The sequence below is a fragment of the Antedon mediterranea genome, chromosome 7 (genome assembly GCF_964355755.1).
Source record: "Antedon mediterranea chromosome 7, ecAntMedi1.1, whole genome shotgun sequence".
NCBI classification, from domain to species: domain Eukaryota; kingdom Metazoa; phylum Echinodermata; class Crinoidea; order Comatulida; family Antedonidae; genus Antedon; species Antedon mediterranea.
The window spans coordinates 22,627,442-22,641,687 of record NC_092676.1 but is presented as its reverse complement, the minus strand read 5'-3'; the positions used below and the strand labels follow the sequence as shown (position 1 = coordinate 22,641,687).

Below are 14,246 nucleotides of genomic sequence, written 5' to 3'. Positions count from 1 at the left end.
TATTTAGCATATAACACCCGATTTACCTAGATCAATTTATTCCGTTGGAATAGTGTTGTTTTAGTTCTAATTCAGTTCACAATGTAAAGCACTACCGACTCAAACTGTTGTACTATGTAAGGGATGCATGAGTCGGAAGTTTCAACATATGCCCTATGACATTCGTGTATTGTTGGTTCTGTAACACGTCCAGTCTGTCTATCTCTGTGCTTACGCCCGATGACAAAGTGTCGCTCTACCACACACACCCATCTCCCTAATTCGTCTGTGTTCTTTTCTACAATATTGCTGCGATGGTGAAAGTCTGGTAACATCCCACATTGGTAAGTAAGCCTAAAATATTGTTTTTTGTTTTTGTTTTTTACTTTAAAAACCATTAATAACTTGTAACATTCTGGCAACATGAACAGCACTGAATAGAACCAGGGAAGAGTGAAATCACAAGTGAAATGAGTAGGCTTATAATTATACTTTTCTCTGACTGAAATAACTAATCTAAAATTATTGTCTATAGACAGATAATTAAAATCATAAAAAATAATTCAAATTAATTTGTTGTCGAAACATACCAACAATTCAATTTTCCTTTTACAGCTGGGCCATTTTCTTGTTTTTTTTGTAAACAACAATCTTAAGTTCCTCTCCTATTGTAAAATCGCTGTTTAGTGTAAATTGTTCTCATTCTTATAGAACGAGTTTCACTCTTTAAATTGTTAAGAGAGTCAAACTGCAGGAAATGCACATGCTTGTTTTAATAATTGTCCATCTCTTCATCAATTAATTTGCTCTCTATACACTAAACATCGAGTCAGGTGATTTTTTTGCCGGCATGGGGAAACCCCTTGTCCTCTATGACGAATCCATGGTCTTCATTAAATTAAGACCATTTTTTAATGTAGGATACCATTATTTTCTTTATTTCTCCTGTAATTTGGATGCGTTTTAGTACAGTTTGGCCCTGACGTTTTATATGCTCAATTTCCAGTAGGCCTATCCCGTTATGGGCCGCAAAGCACCAATAGGCCTAACGTACCAAGCTGTGGCCAGACCCGGCCCAGTCGACAATTGGATATTGCACCGGAGTCTCCCCAGCTTAGTGTTTCTTTTATCCTGCATTCAGTATTGATTTTGTTAGAGCTTTTTTTTCTGACAACAATGTTTAGAGTACAATATGCAATCCTAACCACGGATTTCATGTATACAAAAACTGTTTACGTTTGTAACGACAGCAACGGTGGTAACATGATGAACATACATGTACAGTATTTCATGAATTATGATTATTCATATACAAATAATGAATGTTTTTGCAGGTTCAATGGGGAGAATATTTTAATGGGTTTTGGATTGACTGTTCTATTCAACGATGTGTCATATTTAATCTAAAATATGACGTTTTTTTACACAGACAATGGCACCGTGGAATTCATACAGAACATGCACTGCAGTAACCAGTGCTATACTAGTATTTTCCGGTCTATTTTTGATATCATTTTGGTCAAGTTGCTATCAACACTGTTTATCAAAATATGAAGCCACAAATGATGCTGCCTCACCCCTGTGGACAGGCATCATTGTACGTAACTCATTTTCTTTTTCGTTCATGTCCATGACCATGCTTGTTTACCCAGGTAAATTATTATCCACTGATGATAGCTGTGCGCATACAAACAACTTACACGTGTAAATAACTTAACTACCTATGGTGATGATGATGATGATGATGGTTATGTTGATGATGATGATGATGGTGTAGATGATGATGATGATGACGATGATAATGATCATCATAATAATAATGATAAACATGATGCATGATGATTATAACCTATTCGTCTACAGGTTTCACTGGTTGGTATATTCGGGTTATTCGCATCCTTTCTATATTGGCAACCGAAAAATGTAAGTACGAAAAAAGAGAAAGAACATAACACAACATAAAATAGAGAAATTGTAGTGCATAATTCTAAATTTGAAAGTAATACTCTTGAAAATAAATTAAGTGCGCAATGTGGAAAATGGAAGAGTGTGGTTCAGATGCTGCTTTTGATTATTAAAACAAATCAACTCATCTTTCCTCACAGGACATAGCGTTTGTATTTATGAACATGATCATCATTCTGTGTTCCATTGTGTGTATCGCACTCTCGGTATACGCCTCGTACAAGGAGTGGGAGGCGTACGACGAAGCTACAGAAAATAGTGTTGAAAACTACACAGTTCTTGGAGTCGTACTCTTCGGACTAATGGCTTTCTTCGCCTTGTTGGTACTGATTGTTAGTGTTCTTTGGACTTGTTGTTTCTGCTCGTGGAGAGACGCGTGGGACGAGGTAAGATGGATATAATTGCGTACAAAATATATACATATTTTTTACAATATTAGAATGTGTAATGACATGTCACATACATATAGTCTATATACAATATTAAAAGACGATTAACACATTTCATTAAGACATATTAAAGCTTGACGCAATGACGTCAGACGTTACGAGAAAATCGATGAGTTGGGAAGTATAACTTCCAAACTGTTTTGTAAAGAGTGAGAATATGAAAGGACGATGATGAGGACGACTATGATAATGAAGCTTACTGTCGCGTGACACTTGCGTAAATCAAATTTTAAAAGGGACCACTACATGACGTCAGAAAGCTTTATACCTAACTATATAAATGAACCCTTTTCAGACGCAGAGAATGGCAGATCCTGATCCACGAATGTCTGTAAAGGTCATCGAAATTCCGCGCTATTCAGTTTACGGAAGCCAATCGTCATCAAGAGCTTTTCGCGGTTACAATTCCGATATCGGCAGACGACCAACGACGCCATCAATCGTTGATGGCAGAAAGAGATCAGCTCGGGATCCCTGGTGGAGATCTTACCGAAGACGACCCTACGATCCTTACTATTTACCGCACCGGAAGACACGCCGTCCTCGGAATAACAGCTGGTGGATGTCCTATCCACCGTATGATACTGGTGGTAGCAGTGTTGCCAGATTAAATGGTTATAAATATTGACGTAACGTTTTTCTCTCAAGCAAATAAGACGTCATGGAGTTAGTTGACGTCATGTTTGGTTGATACAAAATACCGTTATTTACGACAAACGATATTTTAAAAATAATTAACATAAAGGGTAATTTCTATTTTAAAAGAAAACAGATGGTTTTGACCGTCATCGTAGTATATATTTGACAGTTTATTAATCACTACGATAACTACAATACCACTGTAAGCATAGAGATATAATTAATTAAGTTCTATTATCATAATCAGCTTTGATGCGTGTCTTGCAGGTCAAGTCACCCCATTCATTCCTATCCTACATAGGCCTAGCATATAGGCCTAATAAAATAATGTTATCTCAATTTTGAATGTAAATTCTTTTTAAATTTAGTTTAAGCTTTAGCAAGTTCTAATTTGTTATAAGTTAAAATCTATTTAGAATAATAATAATTATATTGGATATTAATGAAATAGATGAATTATTTTTTATAGCAAATACCATACATAAAAACAAACAAAAAAATATATATAATTTAGATATTTCTTTTCTGCAATTAAGACTAATGAATACATTTATATTGTACTTAGGCCTACATTCAATTTATAAGTTGTTATGCAATGCTATTCTAATTAAAATGTTATCAGGGTTAATAACGTATGTAATGTAGTATTATATAATTGCTTGAGATTGTATTACTGTATACTAGAGTGGATTACAAAGCTTGGTTCCACCTATACCTGCGATTAGTGAGATAGGTAGACAAATACGACCATTTAATATCTTATTTTATATACATACAGAGTTTAAAGGGTCATTGCCAAACTTGTTCTTTTTTTTGTTAAACAGTCACGTTATTTCTACGAAAATATTATAATAAAACCTATTTATTGATACTTTTTTCATAATCGCCGCAAGCGTTGTTGTATAATGAAAACAAAACACCACGTCTGTTTATATCTATATAGCCATTTGACATTTCGTTAGGAGCGTCGCCACAGCCTGTTTGTCATGTATTGTTATCGTCCCATTGAAGCGTTTCATATTAAAAGACCAACAGTTATTTCGGCATTACAGATTAATCGCCAGAAGCGAGGCTTTATTTCCGTCACACACCTATGTGTGTATACTACTATACTACTACTAAGAAAGGATAAGTTTATTCGGATAAGTTATGCTGTAACAGAATTCTAAAATCATGGATAATCTAAGAGTCGATCACCATCACCCGTTCGATTTACGGAATTTGACGTAGGTATATCATTTTGTTCCTTGTACTAACACAAATCAGATAGAACTAGGCCTCCTCTATATCGGCAACGTGTTTGTCCTATTAACTATTAACTTTGGTTATACGTTATACATGGTAAGACATCACAATTTAGTGAAAAGTTCTTTAGTTAGGAAAGGTATGTCTGTAGACCCAGTATTTTATTAGAATCGTAACTTAGGTGAAGGGAGTAAAACTATCAGATCAGATAGAACTAGGCCTAATCCTCTATATCGGCAACGTGCTTGTCCTATTAACTATTAACTTTGGTTATACGTTATACATGGTAAGACATCACAATTTAGTGAAAAGTTCTTTAGTTAGGATAGGTATGTCTGTAGACCCAGTATTTTATTAGAATCGTAACTTAGGTGAAGGGAGTAAAACTATCAGATCAGATAGAACTAGGCCTAATCCTCTATATCGGCAACGTGCTTGTCCTATTAACTATTAACTTTGGTTATACGTTATACATGGTAAGACATCACAATTTAGTGAAAAGTTCTTTAGTTAGGAAAGGTATGTCTGTAGACCCAGTATTTTATTAGAATCGTAACTTAGGTGAAGGGAGTAAAACTATCAGATCAGATAGAACTAGGCCTAATCCTCTATATCGGCAACGTGCTTGTCCTATTAACTATTAACTTTGGTTATACGTTATACATGGTAAGACATCACAATTTAGTGAAAAGTTCTTTAGTTAGGATAGGTATGTCTGTAGACCCAGTATTTTATTAGAATCGTAACTTAGGTGAAGGGAGTAAAACTATCAGATCAGATAGAACTAGGCCTAATCCTCTATATCGGCAATGTGTTTGTCCTATTAACTATTAACTTGCGTTATACGTTATACATGGTAAGACATCACAATTTAGTGAAAAGTTCTTTAGTTAGGATAGGTATGTCTGTAGACCCAGTATTTTATTAGAATCGTAACTTAGGTGAAGGGAGTAAAACTAGGGCAAATAGTTAACAGTTACGAAATTACAACGAAAGCAATCCTGAACGAAACAATTATCAGACCCCTGAACCCTTTACTTATACTTGTATACAAAGAAGTACTGTATAAAAGGTCTACTGTGATAAAAGCTGTCACAGCAGGCTTACATTAAATAATATATGAAATTCAAAGGATGATTACGGTTTCCCGGATTTTACCACGAAATATGACATTGACATTTACATTCTCCGTTAAAGGGAAAGCACCCGTTAACTGTGGTTATAACGGATTATTGTAGTTGAATACTTTTTCTTTTCAAACAAGCTTGTCATTTATCTTCAATGTTGTTGTTTTACTTTACTTCAGCCTGCTTGTTGTTAAAAATGAACTATTTTAATAAGAGACAGTGTGTTGAATCCGGCAATAATCATGATTCTTTTTTGTGATTCAATTCAATTACCATTATAGTATTTCGTCCACGTCCACTGAATTCATTCGACTTCTTACCGGGTTCGAAACTTTCGAAACACAATGCGTTTAGTGTTAGAATTATTTAATAGTAAATAAAGCGTCGTTTGAGTGGTAATTTACAGTTATTCGTTCGGAAAAATTAAATAACACTACAACTATAACGACATGTTAATTTCTTTCTAGGTCAATGCGACAAGACGAGAGAGGCTTAAGGCCAAAATCAAACCGAAAACATGAACAGTAAGTACACACACTAATTGGTCTAGCTTTATAAAGGTGACCGCTAACTGGGGAGCAAACATCTTCAACTTTAGGCCTATTTGCTTTTAGACCATACTGTTACCTTAAAACATTTAAAAGAATACCATTGTGCAGTGACCTCTTTAAAAACTGTAGGCATACTGACTAAATTATTTATATGAATTAATTCGTGTTTAATGAACTGAAAAAAGTTTACAATAAAGCTGACTTATTTTGCCATAGTAGGCCTTCGACCTACCCATAACTCAAGGGATCAAAGTGAAACTTACATGATACCTTAAGCCTCCTAAATCAAGTTCTAAGGTGCTCACTCCATTTTTACTTATTTAAAGAATTAATTCGTGTTTGATGAACTGAAAAAAATAAATACTGAATTATTTTGCTAATCAAAGCACTCTTCTACTATTTTATTTATTGGTAAAAACTCATATTCATAACTAATGTTGAAATTGAAACACATTTTGTCTTTTTTAAAGATCTGATAAAAGAAGCAGACAATCACAAAGATACCATCACCAACGTGAACCAAGCAGGTATGTAGGCCCTACGATATGTTTTGTTCAATTTTTAGTCTACAATTTAAGGGCCTAGACATCATATGTTACGTTACTGCATGGAAAAGCTTATATATAGGTATAATTTTGACCAATGAAGATGAATCATCCGAACTTGCGTGCGTTGCGCCTATGTCCTTGCGTGCGTCCAAGCTCTAGAAATGATCACAAGCTATGCGAAAAATATGTTCAGGTAAAAGTTAGAATCGTACTTCTAAAATTACATAATGTTTAGCTGCATAGAAAATACATTGATGTCTTAATGTTTTTATATTGTTCATTGTCTATACAACACGGTAGACTATTACAAAGTAAAATAAAGTATCGATTCTGTTACTTGATACAATCTGAATAATAGTGCCTTTGTGGATGCTCTGATCAGATGTCTATTGAAACTCTGTATACGATTTTTTTTAGCGAAGTCAGATTTCACAAGAGATACTCTCACTTTAACAAAGTTATCTAACGAAATATAAAAATTACAATGTGAAATGGAAATACACGGAAGTCAATGTCTTAATACAGATTGACTTTTGATAATAATATAATAAACTTTTGTGTTTGAAGTTGATTACTTTTATCGGATGAGAGCATTTTAACACTATGAAATATTATCCAATTATGAAATTCAAAGCAGCCTAAATGATCGAAAACCGTTGGAATTACGAATCTCAAATTCACTTGTTTTTCTTCAATCTCTAACTTTTTTAGTAGCGCCTACTAGTTAGTATTTATAGTAGTAGAAAAAACACATCGCACAAAACGCGTCTAACCCTTGACGCTAATGCACGTTAGCATTTTAATGATACCCCCCAAAATAGGCTTAATCAAACTCACGCATAACTAAAACCTAACCCTCTGAATATTATTCTCATACTAAAATACGGTACATTAGCGTTTAACTTATAAGCGATTGTGGTGCTGTATATAGCGTTTCGTTGCGTTTAGTAAGTAATACTATTGACTATCATAACGCGTCTACTTTTCACCAATGGAACGAATGGGCCTACTCATCTTTCTCTTTAGAACAAAACATAACAAATCACTCATAGTGAGAATGATTCGTAATCATGGGCGTTGCCATCCTTACTCGTATTCATCGAGTTTACTCGAGCGTGATGCAATCCGTTTCAAATGCAAATTCATAGCTACCGCGATACCTGTGTCTTTCACCAATGGCCTGTCAGATCGATCTTTCATTACCAAACAACCCCACTTATTATTTCTACCTTTAATTACTAACGGTGAATTTAAGGTTCTTCTGGTGTTTATTATAGGATAAAATAATAATATTAACATAAGGTAGGAATTATTTTAATATTCGTTATTAATTACTGATGATGAAATAGGGTATTCGCATTATTTTAGGATTAAATTATAACTAATAATTTAGCAATGTCTGTCAATTACAAATGTATAATTGTTTAATAATAAATAACATATACAATGCATCATCCGTGTACGTTTTGCTTTAAATTTACATTGTATATATTGTTATGTTAATGCCCTTAATATCGTTATAATTTAACCAAAATATGCCTCTTTATTTAGGCCTAATATTTTAATATCGATTTGTCGAAAACGTACAAGGGCAAGGAGATATATTAACAAAATCGTGACTACAAAAACAACTGTTCTAGTAGTCATCGACTTAAAGGCTAGGCCTACATTGTCTGGGCTTACGACTCACTTCACATTTTCCCACTGGTCGGTTAGGCTCAGCTATTCAATTTACTCTGTTTTTATCCGTATTGTCTTCATTAATCGAGAATATTATAGCAAGTATGGCGACTTTTGTTCCAGAACAGGTAAACCCATTGTCGTTAAATACAGTATTGTATATGCCTAATGTAAAAGACGTGTTGATCATAGCGATCGTGAAGTACAAAATTTCATACGTAAATTACACCCGAAAACTATACATTTTGTCAGGTTATACAGTTGTATAACAAATACATTTACGATGCCTATTAATTTTATTGAAATGGTTCCACAATTGACGTTAATCTATGTTATATCCCTGTGTATAATCCAAGTTAAAATATATACAGTATTAAATAGCTATAGCTTTAAATTATGCTAAATGTCGATGGTCAATTTTAAGATTTTCCCTCTTAACATTACTGTACAGTAAAACTTCTCCTTTGAAGAAAACCACTTTCACATTCACGGACATTTTTGGTTGCCAAAGGTGTCCCCCTAATTAGAATACTGTCTATATCATTGTGTACTGTAGCCTAATTATACTGTATGACTAAAATAGAGGCCATTTCTGGTGAAAATTACTCAAAATATACAATAGTACTAAAGCTGTACTATGTGTTCATTGGAAGGAGAATATTTATTGATTATTTAATATAATGCAAACCAAATAAGATATTTCATGTTTAATGTTATTGTGTATATGCTCATTATTCAATGAAGGTTATAGGTAGAATATGCAATGTTATACAGTATTGATTAAATTTACATACTATACTCGGAATAGCCTGATGATGCGATGATGAGCTAATACAGTATCTGTTGGCAGTAAAATGAATTAACGTGTCGTAAATTAACTATTCGTTAATTGTGATAATAATTATTTGCTATTTATTATTTCATTGTTACAATGTTATTATGATGGTTGAAGGAGAAGATTTTCAGTCACTGGACAATATTTTCGGTAGTACGGAGTGAAAATAAAAAAATACAGCAGCAGATTTATGTATGCGTTAAGCGCATTATTGTTATGTATTGGCGTAATTTATTGAAGGTTTTGAGATGTATACTTTTATCCATATCATTGCCCCTCATTCGTTTCACATGGAAATGAGTGTCCCCTTATAGGAGGTGTTTTAATTTTGTTGAACTGAGAAAAAAATAAACACATTTCAACAGTGGCCCACATATTTTCAGTTTGAGTGAACTCTCGTAGCGGATTCTAAATTACCTGCAGCATCTGTATTTATGTTTCTTAAGTAGTGTACACATGCATACGGAAAGATCTATAGGAGTATCTTAGCCTTTAGCAGCCATCTTTAAAGAGCTATGACGCATCCAAACCAACACAACACAATTATTATCTTACACTGTACATTTCATTTGTTGATCTGTGATCTTTATTCTTTGTTTGTACAGGAATTGGTCTAAATAATCCGGATTGTTGTCCAATGGTCTGTAAAATATTTATATAATGGCTGGTTGTTTAGTAGGCCTTGTTGGCATATCAGAATACAGCCATATGGTGATATACCCTTTCTACAATACTATGTGAACCTACATTAAATACTATGGTCAAGTTTATCGAATAAATTAGGCCTATCATTTGTAATTTTTAGACAGAGATACAATACGCGATCCGCACTTTTATCAACACCATTTTGTCGGGGATCATGTCAACATTATTCTACAGCCAGTCATACGTTAAAACAAATAATGTAGTTACTCCAGTAACCGCAGCAGAATAATATTGATATGGTCACTTCAATATTACTGCAAAAGCGTATGGATATAACAAATTGAACTTCCGTGATATATACTTTAAAATCAAAGCTATGTGGATCTTTAAATAGTACCGTACATTAATTAAATATAATTCTCTTTTTCCAGTTTGCGTTTTGAAAGGGATAGGGATGACGTTTTGAACGTCATTGAAGAAAACGACGACGAAAACTCTACATCTGATTCAGAAAGCGACGACGGCAAAATGGGTAAAGACACCGGTTGTACGAACTGCGTCGCAATGTTCAACATCTTGCTAGGATCGGCAATGGTAGCCCTGTGGGTTTACTCATATTTTTCAAGTTACACGGGGAAAGTACTTCTTCTAAACTTTGCTGCTGGGGCCTGGGCAGGAGGTTTCGTAAGTATTTGACAAAATAGAAATCTGTTTGTGGAATAATTTATTTATTTATTATTATTATTTAGGCTAAATATGTATTTTATATATTTTTTTCAGGTGATAATTGCTGGTGCATGTACATTTGTCTACAGTTGTGTTTGGAACACTTTGATGGTAAGATTACTTCATTTATTTTATCAAATTTTCAGTAATTCAACTTCTTTACAGATCTGAAGAATTCGTCGAAAACGCATCTTGTTGCATACAGGAAAGCCATTCTTTTCCTCTGACAAAAACATTAGGAGGAACTTTGTCTTAATTTTTTAAAAAGCATATTCAACTGTTTGTGCTTTTCAAGCATGCACACGTCTAAAAATCAGTAATATCTTTAATTTTTTGAAAAGATACTGAAGTATCGATATATTGAGGTTTTCAAGCAAAAAGCATGAACAACAATTTACAAACCACCCACGGGGTACATTGTTGTGTTAAAATCCTATATATATAGAACAACATTTCTGATATTTCCTTTTTATAACTTGTTTTCAGGGTGTCTGCGCACTGTCATTCAACATCTTTGTTTTAATATGCGTACTTGGCTGTGCAGGCGTATCGGCAATGGACGCTTTCATCGAGTACAGAATATACAGAGACGAGAGCTATGTTCCTCCATCTATCGACGTATCGTATATAAAAGAAGCACTGCAAGACGCATTGGATGACGGCAATATTAATGAAAAACAAACAGAGGAGGATTTTGGATATGATGGTGCGCTTATCTACGCCATCCTGACATTGTGCTGTTTGTTAGTGACGATTATTATTATTGCTTGGAGTTGTTATTTCTGTTGTTCCGAGGATAGGGACGATGATGATGAACTTGAGGTTGGTATTTGACATTTTTGATAGTTTGTTAATTTCTGTGCTTGATTTACTGTAGGAATAATGTAATAACAACGCCCAAATGAGATTGAGCAATGAAAAGAAAAAAAAATGAAAAAAACTGGTTGATAATAGCAAATGGAGAGCTTTGGAGGATAGATGTGTCCTGCAATGGAAGAAAATCTGATTTCAAATAGCGAACACTTTAATTAACGGTGCACTTAAACCTGTTAAGATAGGCCTCAGTACTGAATTACAAACATCAATACCTTCACAAATTGTCTGAAAACATGGTACTTGTACACAAAAGCAACTTTGACGAGCGTCTCTGAACATTTAGGCCCTACTCTATGGATACCGGCGCTAAGGAGAAACTGTTTGATTGTCTACTTGTCCTTTTTCCCACAATTTATTTTAGTTTGTTTTTAATAAATAACCACTGTATTTACATTTTAATTATTTAACTACTTTATAATCAAAATATTTGTTTATTTGACAGACTGATGACGAGGATGAATATACAAATAAACGTGACAATGTAAGCGTTCGTTCACCGTTCACAAATGCTGCCCCAAGAGGGCAAGTAGCCGAAGAATACAACTACGGCAGACGTAATCCACCACACTCGCAACAGCATCATCTACAACCACGCCAAAACTGGGGTTATTACGACGACGATTACGTCACTGGGTATCATAACGAACGCCATCAGCCCCCGCTTTACGAAGAACAAGAATCTCCAATTGGACCTAACAGAGGCTGGGGGAATCGTGGAGATCGGCACGAAAACGGTTTATATCATCAACGCGCGCCACCAGTTAGTCAAAAACCAAGAACAAAACGGACAGGAATGACGCATTCCAACCCGGATTATAGCAGACAGCAGCAAGGCATTCCACGAGCTTCCTCCAGGTACTACACAGAGTCTCTTCCAGATTACAGACCATATGGCAGGAACCAGCATCACCAGCAGAACAATCAAAGGGCGTATTCTATTGATGGTCAAATGCCATATAGTCATCGGAGAGACGACAGACAGTTTTCACGAAGGGTTGATGTCAATTCGGATCGTAGTTGGATGTATAATTATTATTGATCTTCCAAAACACTAGCTGGGTTCATATAAAATTGATGGCGAGATAATCTAGTTAAATTTTAACAGAGCGCTAATTGGATTCAATCCATTAAATGCTTTTGACAGCTCTAGTTAGGTTGAGATAACTTAAGCAAACCTGTTAAGGAAGCAGTCCAAACTGAGTGATGTATTCGTGACCTCATAGTGTAAAAATGTACAATCTCTTTCTGGACAAATGTATCTACTCAAATGTTTTTTATTTATTCTCAGGTGACTCTCTTATTGGACAAAACAATACCTCTCCTTTACGACACCCCTAAGGGACAACACTACTATGAAATACAGTACCCCTATTATGGGAGACACTTTGTCATGAAACGAACGAGGGGAAAACCCTCTATTAAGAAGGTGTTCTGTTTTACTGTAGCAACCATTTCTAATTTATAATCATCTACACAAAGATGAAGAAACCGAGTTTGTAAGTTATGTTATTAGGAATTTTAATGATTTTTAGTGACTTCCAATCATCAACCGGGTAACTAATTAAAGTAGTATATTCCTGTGCAAAATTAACTAGAGCCACCCTTTAAGATACTGTATGTAAGGCATACAGTTCTGTAGTTGCGTGAACAATGCTTCAATTGAAAATGCATATTTAAACTGAATTAAAAATATCCCACCAAAGCAGGAAATTTTCACCGTAGTGGGTTAGTAGTTTTTCTTCTTCTTGTATATTATAATGTTTTGGATAGAATAATTGTCTTGTGTCAAATAAAGTTTAAGTTAAGTTGGTTTTAGATTTTTAAAGTTTATTTAGTTGGAAAATACTTTAAATTTTATTATTTATTTTGGTGGCAAGTACAATATTCATAAAACAATTTAAATTTAGTTTAAAAAAAAAAAAGCAAAATTAGTTTTTCAGGAGTAACTGTGCCCACCTGTGCCAAATATAATAACATAAGTTAAGCATCTATGGATCTAAAAAAATACAGTTCTGAAATCGTTGTATATAATATAAATACCATTTTTCATATTTTAAATCACATTCCGCTACACTATACATTCCTATATTCCATAATTTCATCTTTCCTCTATAAACTGTATATAGTTAATATTAAACAAACTACAGTATTGTATCTTAAAATTAATAGATTATCAATTTGTTTTTGTATTACTCTATCTTTATTTGTTCAGTATGTTAGGCAAGTTCTGGGTTACATTGTCACATGTTCATCACATGTTACAACAATGTTTTTTTTACATTAGGTTTAGGTTTAATAAAATAATGTCACATATTATACTGTAATTAGGAATTTGTCTATGAAAATTATGACATTAGCCAAGATACACTAGTATTCCATGTAGAAAGTGCAATAACTTTTATATGCAAGTACTAAAATGTATGTCAATATGTACAATAGTGTGTTACTTCTGATCCCCTTGAGAATAATGGTTAAATCATTTAATACAACTGTGAAAGGTTCAAGTAAAAGACGGTATTGTTGAATACAATTTTAAACAATTTGCAAGCCATTGAAAAACATGAATGGTAGTATTTGTATAAACCAATCCTAAAAATAACAATAGCTTTGGTTTAAGACTGTTAAAATATTTTTAAAATGAGACTGCAGTACAAGAGTTATTGAAATTTTCATCCTTTTTTATTGCAAACATTTATTAACAAATTTTACAAAGGGTTTTAGAGAAGTCAATAACTTCATATTAAAATAACTAAAGAAATGCTTATGTTAACCTATTTTAATACAGATATTTTCCTTGCATGTAGACAAAATTATTTTTGAAAGAGGTTACATAGAACAGGGGTCTAAAATTGGGAGGTCAGTGAACTTTTAAAATATGGGCATTACTAGTAGTAATTGTTTGAATGGTATTTTAAGTGGTTTAAATGCAGTTAAAGAATCTAATCAACTTATTTATTTTTTACTAAAATATTACATAGATT

The 14,246-nt window shown here is 33.7% G+C and overlaps 2 protein-coding genes across 3 annotated transcripts; both read left to right on the top strand.

The window, feature by feature from the left end:
• The first annotated feature begins 216 nt into the window (after positions 1–216).
• On the top strand, positions 217–3,903 carry LOC140054760 (uncharacterized). The gene is made up of 5 exons (XM_072099846.1): positions 217–323; positions 1,409–1,576; positions 1,843–1,902; positions 2,085–2,330; positions 2,689–3,903. The coding sequence occupies exons 2-5, from the start codon at positions 1,412–1,414 to the stop codon at positions 3,019–3,021; spliced, it is 804 nt and encodes a 267-aa protein (XP_071955947.1). The 5' UTR covers positions 217–323; positions 1,409–1,411; the 3' UTR covers positions 3,022–3,903.
• A 143-nt stretch (positions 3,904–4,046) lies between these two features.
• Positions 4,047–13,955, top strand: LOC140053894 (uncharacterized). 2 transcript variants are annotated; one of them, XM_072098634.1, is made up of 7 exons: positions 4,047–4,258; positions 5,872–5,928; positions 6,426–6,482; positions 10,095–10,347; positions 10,444–10,500; positions 10,876–11,211; positions 11,708–13,955. In XM_072098634.1, exons 1-7 carry the CDS (start codon positions 4,206–4,208, stop codon positions 12,302–12,304), a joined length of 1,410 nt encoding a protein of 469 aa, XP_071954735.1. In that variant the 5' UTR covers positions 4,047–4,205; the 3' UTR covers positions 12,305–13,955. The 2 variants fall into 2 exon arrangements, with proteins under 2 accessions (XP_071954735.1, XP_071954736.1); XM_072098635.1 differs by lacking the exons at positions 4,047–4,258; positions 5,872–5,928; positions 6,426–6,482 and adding an exon at positions 7,497–7,805.
• The last annotated feature ends 291 nt before the right edge of the window (positions 13,956–14,246 follow it).